General features: G+C 39.2%; 1 protein-coding gene across 1 annotated transcript in view; it reads right to left on the bottom strand.

The window, feature by feature from the left end:
- LOC129452685 (NACHT, LRR and PYD domains-containing protein 12-like) overlaps positions 1 to 12,472 on the bottom strand; it is a 116,033-nt gene that overhangs the window by 39,809 nt on the left and 63,752 nt on the right. Inside the window, exons 11-12 of the mRNA XM_073861812.1 lie at positions 7,178 to 7,348; positions 6,406 to 6,579 (exon numbers count right to left, since the gene is read on the bottom strand). Coding sequence (XP_073717913.1) covers positions 6,406 to 6,579; positions 7,178 to 7,348 — 345 coding nt within the window. The remainder of the gene's footprint in view (positions 1 to 6,405; positions 6,580 to 7,177; positions 7,349 to 12,472) is intronic.

Below are 12,472 nucleotides of genomic sequence, written 5' to 3' on the forward strand. Positions count from 1 at the left end.
TTATAATGCTTTGGATGAATGGTTGCGCTTGTGTATGCCACGGGATATGTCCGTCTGGTCTCTGGAGCAATATATTGACTTTGCGTTGCTGTTGTGTGGTTCCCCCTTCACTGTGGGTGTTGCGGATACACCTTCAGAGGCTATTCACAACACACAAAGCCATGTCATGCCTGTTCTGTCCATGCCTGTTCACAAAATGGCCGCCACCATGGCTGCTCCCAAAATAGGCGCCACCCTGCCTGTCCCCAAAATGGCCACCACCCTGCCTGTTCCCAAGATGGCCACCATCCTGCCTGTCCCTAAAATGGCTGCCATCCTGCCTGTTCCCAAAATGGCCGCCATCCTGCCTGTCTCTGGACTCGCACCTGTTTTGGAGAGAGCTACAGTTATCCCTGCACCTGAGATTCAGAGGGCCATCGTCACCACCACACCTGCACTAATGAGAGCTATTGTACACCCTGCACCTGCCGTCAAGATGGCCGTCTTGCCTGAACCGACTACCACAGAGGTATGTCTCATTGACTCTGTACTTTCTGAATTTGCCATAGCCCTGTGGTGCGTTTGGTCTGCCTTCTGCTCTGTTGTTCCCGAGGTTCCTCAAGGCCCTGAATCTGACCCATCTGACTCATCTGATCTGCCCGACTCATCTGATCTGCCCGACTCATCTGATCTGCCCGACTCATCTGATCTGCCCGACTCATCTGATCTGCCCGACTCATCTGATCTGCCCGACTCATCTGATCTGCCCGACTCATCTGATTCACCTGATCTGCCTGATTCACCTGATCTGCCTGATTCACCTGGGGCCTCATGTATAAAACTGTGCGTAGGATTCTTACTAAAAGTCTACGTACGCACAAAAGCCAAAAATGGCATACACCAAAAATTATGAAGACTTATAAAACAAAGCAATGTTCCCTTTATAAATCACATATCACCTGCAAGTGTGCGTACATGAATCATCCTAATATCCCACCCTGCAAGCCCATTCTCCCATCAAGTTTGTTTTTTTATAAATCACAACCTTTGCGTGGGAACTGGCGTACACACGTTTCCAGCCCTGTTTTGTGCGTACGCATGCTTTATACATGAGGCCCCTGATCTGCCTGATTCACCTGATCTGCCTGATTCACCTGATCCGCCCGACTCCTCTGATTCTTCTGATTCATCTAATCCATCTGATTCATCTGATTCGTCTGTCCTGCCTGATTCACCTGTTCCATCTGATTCGTCTGTCTCACCTGATTCACATGATTCGTCTGGCTCACCTGGCTCGCCTGTCTTATCTGACTCACCTGGCTCATCTGATTCACCTGGCTCACCTGATTCGTCTGGTGCACCATCTGAAATATCCCCACCTTGGACAGTGTAAGCTTTCCCAAGTTTTTTTTTGGGGGGGGTAGTACCCGGACACAGGAAGGAGGCAGAGGACACCAAGGCGGAGGCCGAAGTGTGCTCGTACCCTTCCTCTCCTTGTGTTCCAGGCCTATTCCTGCCCCATGACCCAGGTCCAAGCCTGCCCCATGACCCAGGTCCAAGCCTGCCCCATGACCCAGGCCCACATCTGCCCCATGACCCGGGCCCACATCTGCCCCATGACCCGGGCCCACATCTGCCCCATGACCCGGGCCCACATCTGCCCCATGACCCGGGCCCACATCTGCCCCATGACCCAGGCCCGCATCTGCTTCATGACCCAGGCCCGCATCTGCCCCATGACCCAGGCCCGCATCTGCCCCATGACCCAGGCCCGCATCTGCCCCATGACCCAGGCCCGCATCTGCCCCATGTTCCTGGACCATCCTGGCCATATGACCCAGGACCTCTCCTGAACTGCCCTGCCTTTGCCAAGAGGTCCTGGCCCGCCCGCCCACCCTCTATTGGACTGTATGTTTTGTTTGTTGGGCTCCGGGAGTCGCACTTTAGAGGGGGGGTTCTGTAATGGTTTTGTTATGTGTTTTTCTTGTATTCTGTGTATTTTTGCATTTTGGACTTTTATTTTGACATCCTGTTCTGTTCTGGCTTTTATTTTGATATACATCCTGCCATGTTTCACTTCACACTTCCTGTCTGTTTTGTATATAAGTCACTTCCTGGTCACCTGTTCCCGGCTGATTATTACATCGCCCCATCCTGTCTGTATCTGCCTGTTACCTGTATCTGTTTCTGTTAATCTGTATCTGCCTGTTTTTTGACCTGTGCCTGTTTATTTGGATTTAGCCTGTATTGCCGCCTGCCCTGATATATTTTGCCTGTTTTTGGATTCTGTCTTTGGATTAACCCCTTGGATTTGTTTGCTGGCCCTTTATGGGATTTTACAATAAAACACCTTTTGCACATGGATTCACCTCTTCATCGCTTTCATTAAAGCACCCGTTACAATATTGGCCTTTACAACGCCCTATATGGCGTTTAAAATTACAGTCTATCTTTCGTAATAAGCTAACTAAATTTAAACAAAACAAACGCATTACAACAATATTCAAACCCAACAATACTCAAACATTAATATAAAACAGACATTATCTATAAGGATACATGTTAAAACAATCCGATATAGCGTTTATAATAGCTCGTTGGTAGATGTTTACTATTTTTGGCAAAACCTCCGTTGCAAACCTCCATTTACCTGAATAAAATAATTTTTACTTTGAAAATGATGCGCTGTCACGTTAACATCATCTGTTCGTTTACATAAGACTCAGTCTATGTTCATTTACACTCAGAGCAACGTCTGAGTTCTCAAACTAAAACAGGGTCTGCAGCGTTTGCGAACAAATCCGTTTATGAGGGTTGAAAACTGTGATGTAGTGAAGATGAAAGGTGTAAAACGTAGCAAAAGTGACGCGTTTTAAAGTATAAACGCATTAATCTAAACATAGCCTGAGAAAGTCTTATGTGCAGTTGGCCAAAAAGAATCATGTTGGGCACTGCTGCTTTTAAACCCAATATTTACTAAAAAAATTCAGTGTGAACAGGGCCTAATATAATCTTATGATCAGATGTCCCTGCATTGTCACTAAATCTCAAAACCACTCTAAGGGCCCTATCTTGCACCCAGCGCAATTGACTTTGTCAGTGACGCATGTATCATTTCGTATTTTGCACCGGTGCACAGCGGGTTTTCCCCCCCACAGAAGCACGTCAACAAACTAGGGAATGAACTTGCGCTCCCTGGGCGGTTCAGCGAAAAAAAGGAGGCGTGTTCCGGCGCAAACCATCCCTGATGCTATTTTGCAGTTTCAAAAAACAATTGCGCTACTAACCAAAAAAAACTAGTCTAAAGTCAGTGGCGCGTTACGCGTTGTTCATTATGCAATTTTTAAGGCGCATGCTTGACCATAATGTATAGTGGTCACAACGCGCACACACTTTGCTTATCTAATCTACACAGACGCAAGTGTTATTTTTGCAAATCATAAATTGTTACAATAAAAAATATTAACACATGAGATAAGAGAAATCATTGTGGTGATAGTTTTTATTTATTGTGTGGCTGTGTTTTAAAAATTATCATGCAAATAACGATTAAAATATTTTCATAAGTTTGTTGTGTGGCTGTATTACGTTTATTTTATGTAAATGATAATTAAAATGTTTTCATAAGAAACCTTAATGTATGTGAACTTGATTTGTAAGTGTACTTTGAGGTTGGACTGCTTGCGTTTCTTGGCTTTCAGCGGTGAGGGGGACGCAGCGATGTCCTCTGCTGGCGTCAGGTCATGTGTAGAGGCAGATCCACCTCCTGTTACATGGCGTATCCGATTTATGCTGGCAAGCTTGGGATTCCCCCGTCTCCTGACATCATTGTAGCGCTTGTGGCACAACGTCCTGGGAATGCCAGCTGATGAGACAATTGTGGCTATTTCCTCTCACGCCTGTTTAACCGACGCTGATTTGGGCGGGTTTCTCCTATCCCCATACAAAACAACTTCTCTGTCTTTGACTGCTCTTACAAGAACGTCGGACTCCTCGGCTGTGAACCACTCCTGGCGTGCGCCTGGTAAATCCGTCATAATAATAGCAACCCGCCATGGAACTTGCGCACTTGCGTTTAAAGGTGTTGGATGACGTTCTGATTGGTTTATTTGACGTTACGCCCAAACCACACCTATGAATAATGAACCTACTTCAGACCAACCCCTTATTGATTTGCGCCTGGCGCAAGACTTATTTCTCCCGCCGAGAAAATGGCAACATGACCAAGATCCGCCCACAAAGTCACTTGCGCTTCGCACTTGCGTTTCAGATCGTTAAAATAGGGCCCTAAGAAACAATATTCTTTGTGTGGAGGGGGGTATAGCTCTTTTAAGGCTTTAGCCCATATCTCCAGACATGTCATATTGCCAGGAATGACATCTCAATGTCGAACTGCCATTTTATGAGACTTTTTAGACATATAAAAATATAAATCCCCTGATCTCTCAATAAAGCAAGGGTTGAATCCATACATTCAGGTTTCCCCTCAGGAAGAATCCATTGTGTTATAAGGCTAGGAACGACAACTCAATGCAAATCTACCATTCCATAAGACTGAGCTAACACTAACCAGTCATCTAAGGGATCCCCTGAAGTCTTATTAGAGCAAGGGTTGAATTCATACATATTGTGAACGTGCAAGGGAAAACGCTGATACAAAAAATAAAAAGAATTTGTTGTAAAAACACTGTCCGTAAAGGCTGGACTGAATCTTGAGGGAGACATACCCTGGCCCTCTTCAACCGGGAGATTTAAAAACTTTACCTGAGCTTTCATGAGGTCCACCTTGGTGGAAAAACCCTTTATCTGGGGAGATAAACAGAAAACTGCATCCTGTACTATCCTGTTCTCTATACTGAAAAGAGGCCATTGTTTATTTATTTTTTCCACTCGTAGAGGACACATGATGAAGGAACCAGCCCCTCGAGGCTGGGTTAGTGTATGATGTGACTCATCTCTAAATACACTGTTTTTTCAGCTGATTCATCAGTTCTAAAACCTTTATTGGTGCAGACTGATGAACACACTTTTCGGAAATAAACATGCCCTGAAGCATTATAAACGGCAGGGTTAATGTAAAATTTCCCTGAGAACTGTCCATGAGAACAGACTTTGGCTGTCTCGAGAAGCCCCCCAAAACCCTGACAGACCTTCAAGATCTTAGTATAGCCTTACGATTCATGTATTTTCTCAAAAACATCCTGAGCGTGTTCCTCCCCAAAACACTGCATAACTCGTGAGTGTCCCCGCCTGTTATGAAACTGGGACAGGGGAACACACACTACCTTAACTTATTTCTTAAACTAGTTCTGACTAAGACACAGTTTTTGACAAATAATTTTAAGACAAATTGCTCGCTGATTGACAAAAACCTGTAATGCGCTGTTGGGGCTCCGTTATATACCCAGTGTTGGGTAAGCTACTTTGAAACTGTAATTTACTAAGCTACAAGCTACTTATCAGTAAACATGCAGTTTTTAAATGAAGTATTTTATTATTAAGGGAAAACAAAATCCAAATTCACATGGCCCTGTGTGAAAAATGTTTTTGAGAGCAAACTTTTGGGAAAATACTCTGTGGAGCTACGGGACAAAACTTTTTTTAGGTGTGTGTCCCATTATGTCTGGCATAAAAGTAACACAGCATTTTAGAAAAATAACATCATACCAACAGTAAAATATGGTGGTGGTAGTGTGATGGTCAGGGGCTGTTTTGCTGCTTCAGGACCTGGAAGACTTGCTGTGATAAATGTAAACATGAATTCTGCTATCTACCAAAAAATCTTAAAGGACAATCTGTTTGTGACCCCAAGCTGAAGCGAACTTTGGTTCTGCAGCAGGACAATGATCCAGAACACACCAGCAATTCCACCTCAGAATGGCCGAATAAAAACAAAATGAAGACTTTGAAGTGGCCTAGTCAAAGTCCTGACCTCAATCCCTATTGAGATGCTGTGCCTTAAAAATACGTTTCAATCTCAAAAACCCTCCAGTGTAGCTGAATTACAACAATTCTGCAAAAATGAGTGGACCAAAATTCATCCACAGCGCTGTAACAAACTCATGGCAAGTTAACACAAATGCTTGATTGTGGCCCAACCAGTGATTAGGTTTAGGGGGCGAGCACAGGGCCATGTGGGTTTGGATTTTGTTTTCCCTTCATAATAAAAACCTTCATTTAAAACTGTATGTTGTGTTTACTTGTGTTTTTTATTAATATTTATATTTGTTTTTATGATCTGAAACATTAAAGTGTGACAAACATGCAAAAACAAAATTCAAAATCTAGAAGGGGGTCAACACTTCTTCACACCACTGTAAACTTTGTTATGGTATAAAAGATTTTACAGAATTTAAAATTCTTACTCATTTATCTGATCATTTAAATACCAAAACACTTAAATCCTTTTTGGTATATTTAACTCACTTCAGTTTCTCCAGTTTGCAGTCTGAATGTTTCAGTAGATCACACAAGCGTTTTACTCCTAAGTTTTCAAGTGTATTGCCACTGAGGTTCAGCTCTCTCAGATGTGAAGGGTTTGAACACAGAGCTGCAATCAGTTTAACACACAATTTCTCTGTAATACTGCAACCACACAACCTGCAGAGAGAGAGAGGGTGAAAAAAAATCAAGTCTGGGGCAAACACTGCCGTAAATAAACATTCTGACATTGAGTTAAAAACTATTTATATGGACTAAAATTATGTTTTAAAAAAATCTATTTATGAAAATAAAATAATCACAAGATGAACTTTTACATTTTTTGAAGGAATTAACTGATTACAAATTTTTGTGCAGCTGATGTTAAATGTACATGTATATTTTGATAAAGATTATTTTTGCAGGGGCACCACCTCTTCTTCTATTTCCGATGCTTTATTTAATTTTCCTGTGTCTACTACCTGTGCAAACATCAAATGCGCAACTGGGTTGTTGGTAACCAGGTCATGGGTTTAAAATGGGTTTAAATTTGTATTATGTGTTGATGTTTGAGTATGTTTCTTACAAGATCTGGATCTGCCAAGATCCTTGGAATAATATATTGATGTGATTATTTATATAACAAGGTTTGGGCCATACAAAGTACTAAATAAGTAAAATTAAGTGTAAAATAAGGAACTGCTGGGAAAACATGAGTGTTAAGAGGTATGCGAGTATGTCCATATACTATGTGATGCTCATCATGTATGTTACTAACCCAAGTGTTTCCAGCTTGAATTGTGGATTTGCCAGTAGAAAACATAGAGGCTGAACTTCAGTGTCTGATAGTTTATTTCCACTCAGGTCCAGATGTCTCAGATGTGAAAGATTTGAACTTAGAGAGGTCAGAGCAGCAAAAACTTCATCTTTTAAACCACACTGTCCTAAACTACATTGAGAAAAACAGGGAAAAAATAAGGAGGGAAAACTCTTTATCGTGTAAAGTTATAGCATAAAGCTGCAGCTTATAGCTGAATAAAACACTAAATAAGTTACTGATTATTAAAGGGATAGTTGACCCAAAAATAATAATAAAAAAAAAATAATCTCATGTTGTTACAAACCTGTATACAGGGCCGCATTAACACTGTAAGGGGCCCCTGGGCTTTACCATTTTGTGTGGCCCTTCGTCCGCCAGCGGAGTCAGTATTTGTATCTGTAACAGTCTTAAAATTATTTGTATCTGTATTTGTATTCTGATGGAACCGGAAGTGGGCGGGTCTTAAACAGGAAGTTTGTCATATTACATTAAAATGTCATTTTAAATGCATTTTAGCTTTTTATTATAATTATAACTTAAATAACTGTAAACATTTGATAAAAATAATAATACAAAATTTTAATCAAAAAGACAATAACTTGATTCTCGTTACTATTATGCATGGAAAGCAAACATCTCATTTTTAAAGCCTCATACAGCTTGTGCCTATGCATCATTGTATTGTAGCATTAAAATAACAAACTTGAAAGTACATTGCCAAAACTGTAGGCTACATCACCTTTAAACGTTTATTGTGTCTGTCAGCACAGTTCCATGAGACCCATTCTGTCTAAATGAGTGGGATGTTTTCAGAAAAAAATAAGTAGCCTACATTAATCCCTCGTCTAGCGATTTAAATATACTAATTAAACATCTAAAATGATCGTTATTTGTCTAAGTTGTCTGAGAGTGAAATATAACCTAATACTACTCATACATCCACATGTCTGACATCTTGGTTTCGGTTTAAAAACATGCAGGAATTTGAAAATAAAATGCAGGACTTGCTTGATGTTTAAAGAGATATTAAGGGAGATAAAGTTCGGGACCTGATTTATGTAAAAAAGTTATTAAGATCAACAAGACTCACACTGACTTATAGATCCGAAACGCAAAAACACCTGTTTTGACAAGAATTTACAAAAGCATATTATGCATTACAACAAACTTGCTGAGCTCATTATTATCTATGTCCATACAGCGTTTGTGCCAACATATCGAATTGTTTAATAAAAAAACTCTCTCATTAATCTTCACCTAAATAAATAAATAATCAGATATTCGTTTACAATTTTAAATTACAGTATTCTCTATTATTTAAAAATCAGTTTTGACTTAGTTCAAAACAAGCAACATGATTTAAACAATAAGGTAATTAGAAAGATTTAATCCAATGTTTCAGTTGTTATTTGCTTACTTTATTTTAATTGCAATTCAAGTAATCTTCAGTTTAAATTTAGCTTTTAAAATGTTATATTTTCATATTTTTATCTATTTACTTATTTATTTTATATTCACCTAGATTGACCATAAAGCTTGATTCGACTAGAAGTAATTAAAAGATCATCTACCGGAGTCACACGGAGAAATTAATGAATATTTTATTATCAGTGTGCAGCATTTTATAAAGTTTTTTTTGGTCTTGTGTAATTAATTAAAACGAAAAAAAAAAACTAAAAGGGTATTTTTACATCTGGGTTTAAAGAAGTTTGATATTAGCAGCGTTTTTAAGATTTTAAATTAATTCCAAAACAGCTCGCGTCTCTAAATAAGGGACGCGCAGAAAATGTCACTCAACAGGCAATTCTATACTTTCGTTATTTTAAAATTAATTTTAATATTTCCTTGTTTTTATTTAATTTATAGATTATTCAGTGTTATCTGATTAAACTATTTGTGGCTTGTGTTTTATTCCCTTGCGCATTTAGGTATTTTGCACCCATGTTCTGTACCTTATTGATTCTGACTTCATTTTGTTTTTATTTTTTATTAATTGTAAAGGTAATTTCTGATCTAATTTAAGTTCTGTACGTTTTGGATTGCTTTCCGTTGTGACGATGTTGCGCTGTTGCATGCTGTCACATTAAATTTAGCCGAACGTGCTAGGTGCTCTGCGTGATTGTATTTAGGGGTTTATCAAACTAAACATCAACAAACTGATTTTTTTCGGCAAGTATAAGTTTTAGAATGTTTTTAAAAGGGTTGCTTAACTTGTCAAAGGTTGAGCTACAAAACAGGTAAGGAGTTTTTTTTTTTTTTTTTGTGATGACACCAAAAATATCTCTACCGAATCTGACACAATTGTCTCTCCGGGTTGGTCTCTCTTGTGATTTAATATTATGGTCGGTGTTAACTTTCAAATGATAGAAAAGAGATTCCTGAAACAAATGTTATAAGAGTCATCAGGTGTTTCAAGTGAATACAGAGATGATCAAAGCAATCAGGTATTTCTGTGCAAAATAATAAAGCATATATAGTGTCTATAAAATCATTAATTTCAGTGTTTTTTGGTTATAAATGAACCGTTTAAGGAATTGTATATAAAGCTTGTTTTTTTATAATTTACAGTAACAAATTATATGTAATTTCTCGTCTTTTATTTCCTTGCCCGCTAAATCTCAAAATGAAATAAGATCGCTGAACTTATAGGCTTCCGAGGCAGAATCTAATTTGTTATTTATTGGATTTAGTTATCAAAAATGTTTTGTGTAATACCTTTGTGTGCTGTTCTGTACATATTGGCTCTAAAATGTTATGAGGAGTCATTTAATGAATGTTTATATACACGTTGTCTTTCATATTAAGATAAAAACGCGTCCTCAGTTTCGTCTTTGTTCATCACTTGAAAGGCACTTGTGGTCACTTTATCAGAAAGCTGTCTTTGTGTTGCCTTCAGAAATGCAATAATGGATATTTCAGACAGAAATTTTAAAAAGCTCACTAATGATTGCAGGGGAGCCTACAGTAAGTGATAGATTTTCTTGCGCAGGAACTGCATTCACGCACGGACATTCAAAGCAAAGCGATTAAGCATAATTTTAAAGGGAGTATCAACTTTTTATAAAATGCGGTTGTTATTTTTTTCCGGCATCTCGGGGCCCTTCCCAGCCTGAGGCCCTGGGCTTAAGCCCAGGTAAGCCCATGCATTAATGCGGCCCTGCCTGTATACATTTTTTTGTTCTGATGAACACGAATGAAGATAAATTTTGATAAATGAAAGGAAGTCAAATAGTTCATGAGCCCCATTCACTTCCATAGTATTGTTTTTCTTACTATTTGTGGTGTTACCAACCACTGTAGTCATTTGTACCAACTACGCCACCCATTAGAAAATAACTATACTTGAGTAATAAGAAAAAAGAAAAAGAAATTATACCACAAATAAAAACCAATAAAGAAATAGAAACCAAAAGAATTGATTACCATTAAAGTAAGAGAACAACAGCCCAATAAGGATATGAAAAATAATAATAACATAAAAGAATAAAGATAATGCAAAAATTTATAATTAAATAAAAACACAGAAAATTACCCAAAAACAAAGAAACAATGCTTGTGACAGTCAGGTAATGACTACCCTGTCACATGCCACTTTTAGGTCAGTTACTCACACTACGTTGGGAATAATCACCATGCCCCCAGTCCAGACCACGGTCCAGCTGATCCTGCAGGTATTTAAATGCTGCAACAATAAACTGTTAGCATACAGGAGCAGCGCAATGTTAATCAGCTGGTATGACCCACCGAGTGTCACCGCATACAGTGCCAACTGGAAATAACACGGAGCTCCAGAGAACAGAAATGTAGATTACGATGCCCAGATGAGCCAAGCGAAGCAGACAATGCAGAGCACAGATGACGTAGCACAAAGCAGCTGCAGTCGAGTAAAACAGAGCAAAAATGATGTAGAGCAAAGCAGCTGCTGTCGGGTAAAGCAGACAGTCAAGCCAACATAAGGGTGGAAGTGGTGGAAGCGATGCACATAGCGCATGAAAGCCACACAGCAAGTGAAATTCCCACTACAGCAACCCACTGTAATGTCCCTTGCACATTGACCCGCACATGAACTGCGACTCACGAGGCGCGGATGCAGAAGTGTAATAAGCACGTCTCCATGAACACAATGATTAAATGGTTCCCAAAAAGCTCCTCAGTCCACTCTTGCCACTATCCACACGCAAATCCAGAAGTATGGCGGCTCGCTTCTGACACAGAACAAACGCACACACGTAACACGAACCAAAATGATTTTATAGGCAGGTAAATGAGCATAATCAGAACATGCCCTAGACCAGTGGTTTTCAAACTGGGGGCCGGGGCCCCCAGGGGGGCCGCGAGATGTGTCGGGGGGCCGCAGTTTTATGACATTTTATGAAATTCATTAATTTATCATGAATTCTGTGTAATTAAACCTAAAAAAATAAGGCTACTAACCAAAAGCACAACTTTTTTGTATAATTTAATGTTTTTTTATTTAATTGTTGAGTTTTAGAACAGTTTTTTGTCACAAATTTTCTTTGGGGGCCACGAAGGAATGCACCGTACACAAGGGGGGCTGCACGCTGAAACTGAAAAAGTTTGGGAACCACTGCCCTAGACCATACTGCTACATATGGAAGTGAATGGGGCTCACGAACGGTTTGGTTTCAAACATTCCTCAAAATATCTTCCTTAGTCTTCATCAGAACAAAGACATTTATACAGGTTTGTAACAACATGAGAGTGAGAAAATGACAGAATTTTCATTTTAGGGTGAACTATCACTTTAAAGATGGATCAACTCATGTTGCCCATTTTTACAGAAGTGACTGACACAAATCACAGTAAGATCTGAGGTGAAGTTTAAACATAATATACATTTATAAAAATATTAGCCCCTTTGTTAAATATGAGCAAAGAAATTTCTCATTTTGAGCTTTAATTAAAACATTTTTTAAAAATCACAAAAATATGATGTTTCATTTAAGTAATGGCTTTTAACCTATAATTTACAGCAATAAACATAAATTGCATGTTTTGTCATTTGTACACTCATGATTACTTTGACGCTCTATATCTCAAAATTAGATTACGTGACTTTAGCTGGGGTTTCACTGACGATGTCAGAAATGTACCTTAATAATAAATATGTACCTGAGTTTCTGTAGTTTACATTGTGGATTTGTCAACAGATCAGAGATCTTCTTCATTCCTATGTCTTCAAGTTTATTTCCACTCAGATCCAGATGTCTTATATGTGAAGGGTTTGAATTA

This window comes from Misgurnus anguillicaudatus, chromosome 23, assembly GCF_027580225.2.
Source record: "Misgurnus anguillicaudatus chromosome 23, ASM2758022v2, whole genome shotgun sequence".
In the NCBI taxonomy this organism is placed as follows: domain Eukaryota; kingdom Metazoa; phylum Chordata; class Actinopteri; order Cypriniformes; family Cobitidae; genus Misgurnus; species Misgurnus anguillicaudatus.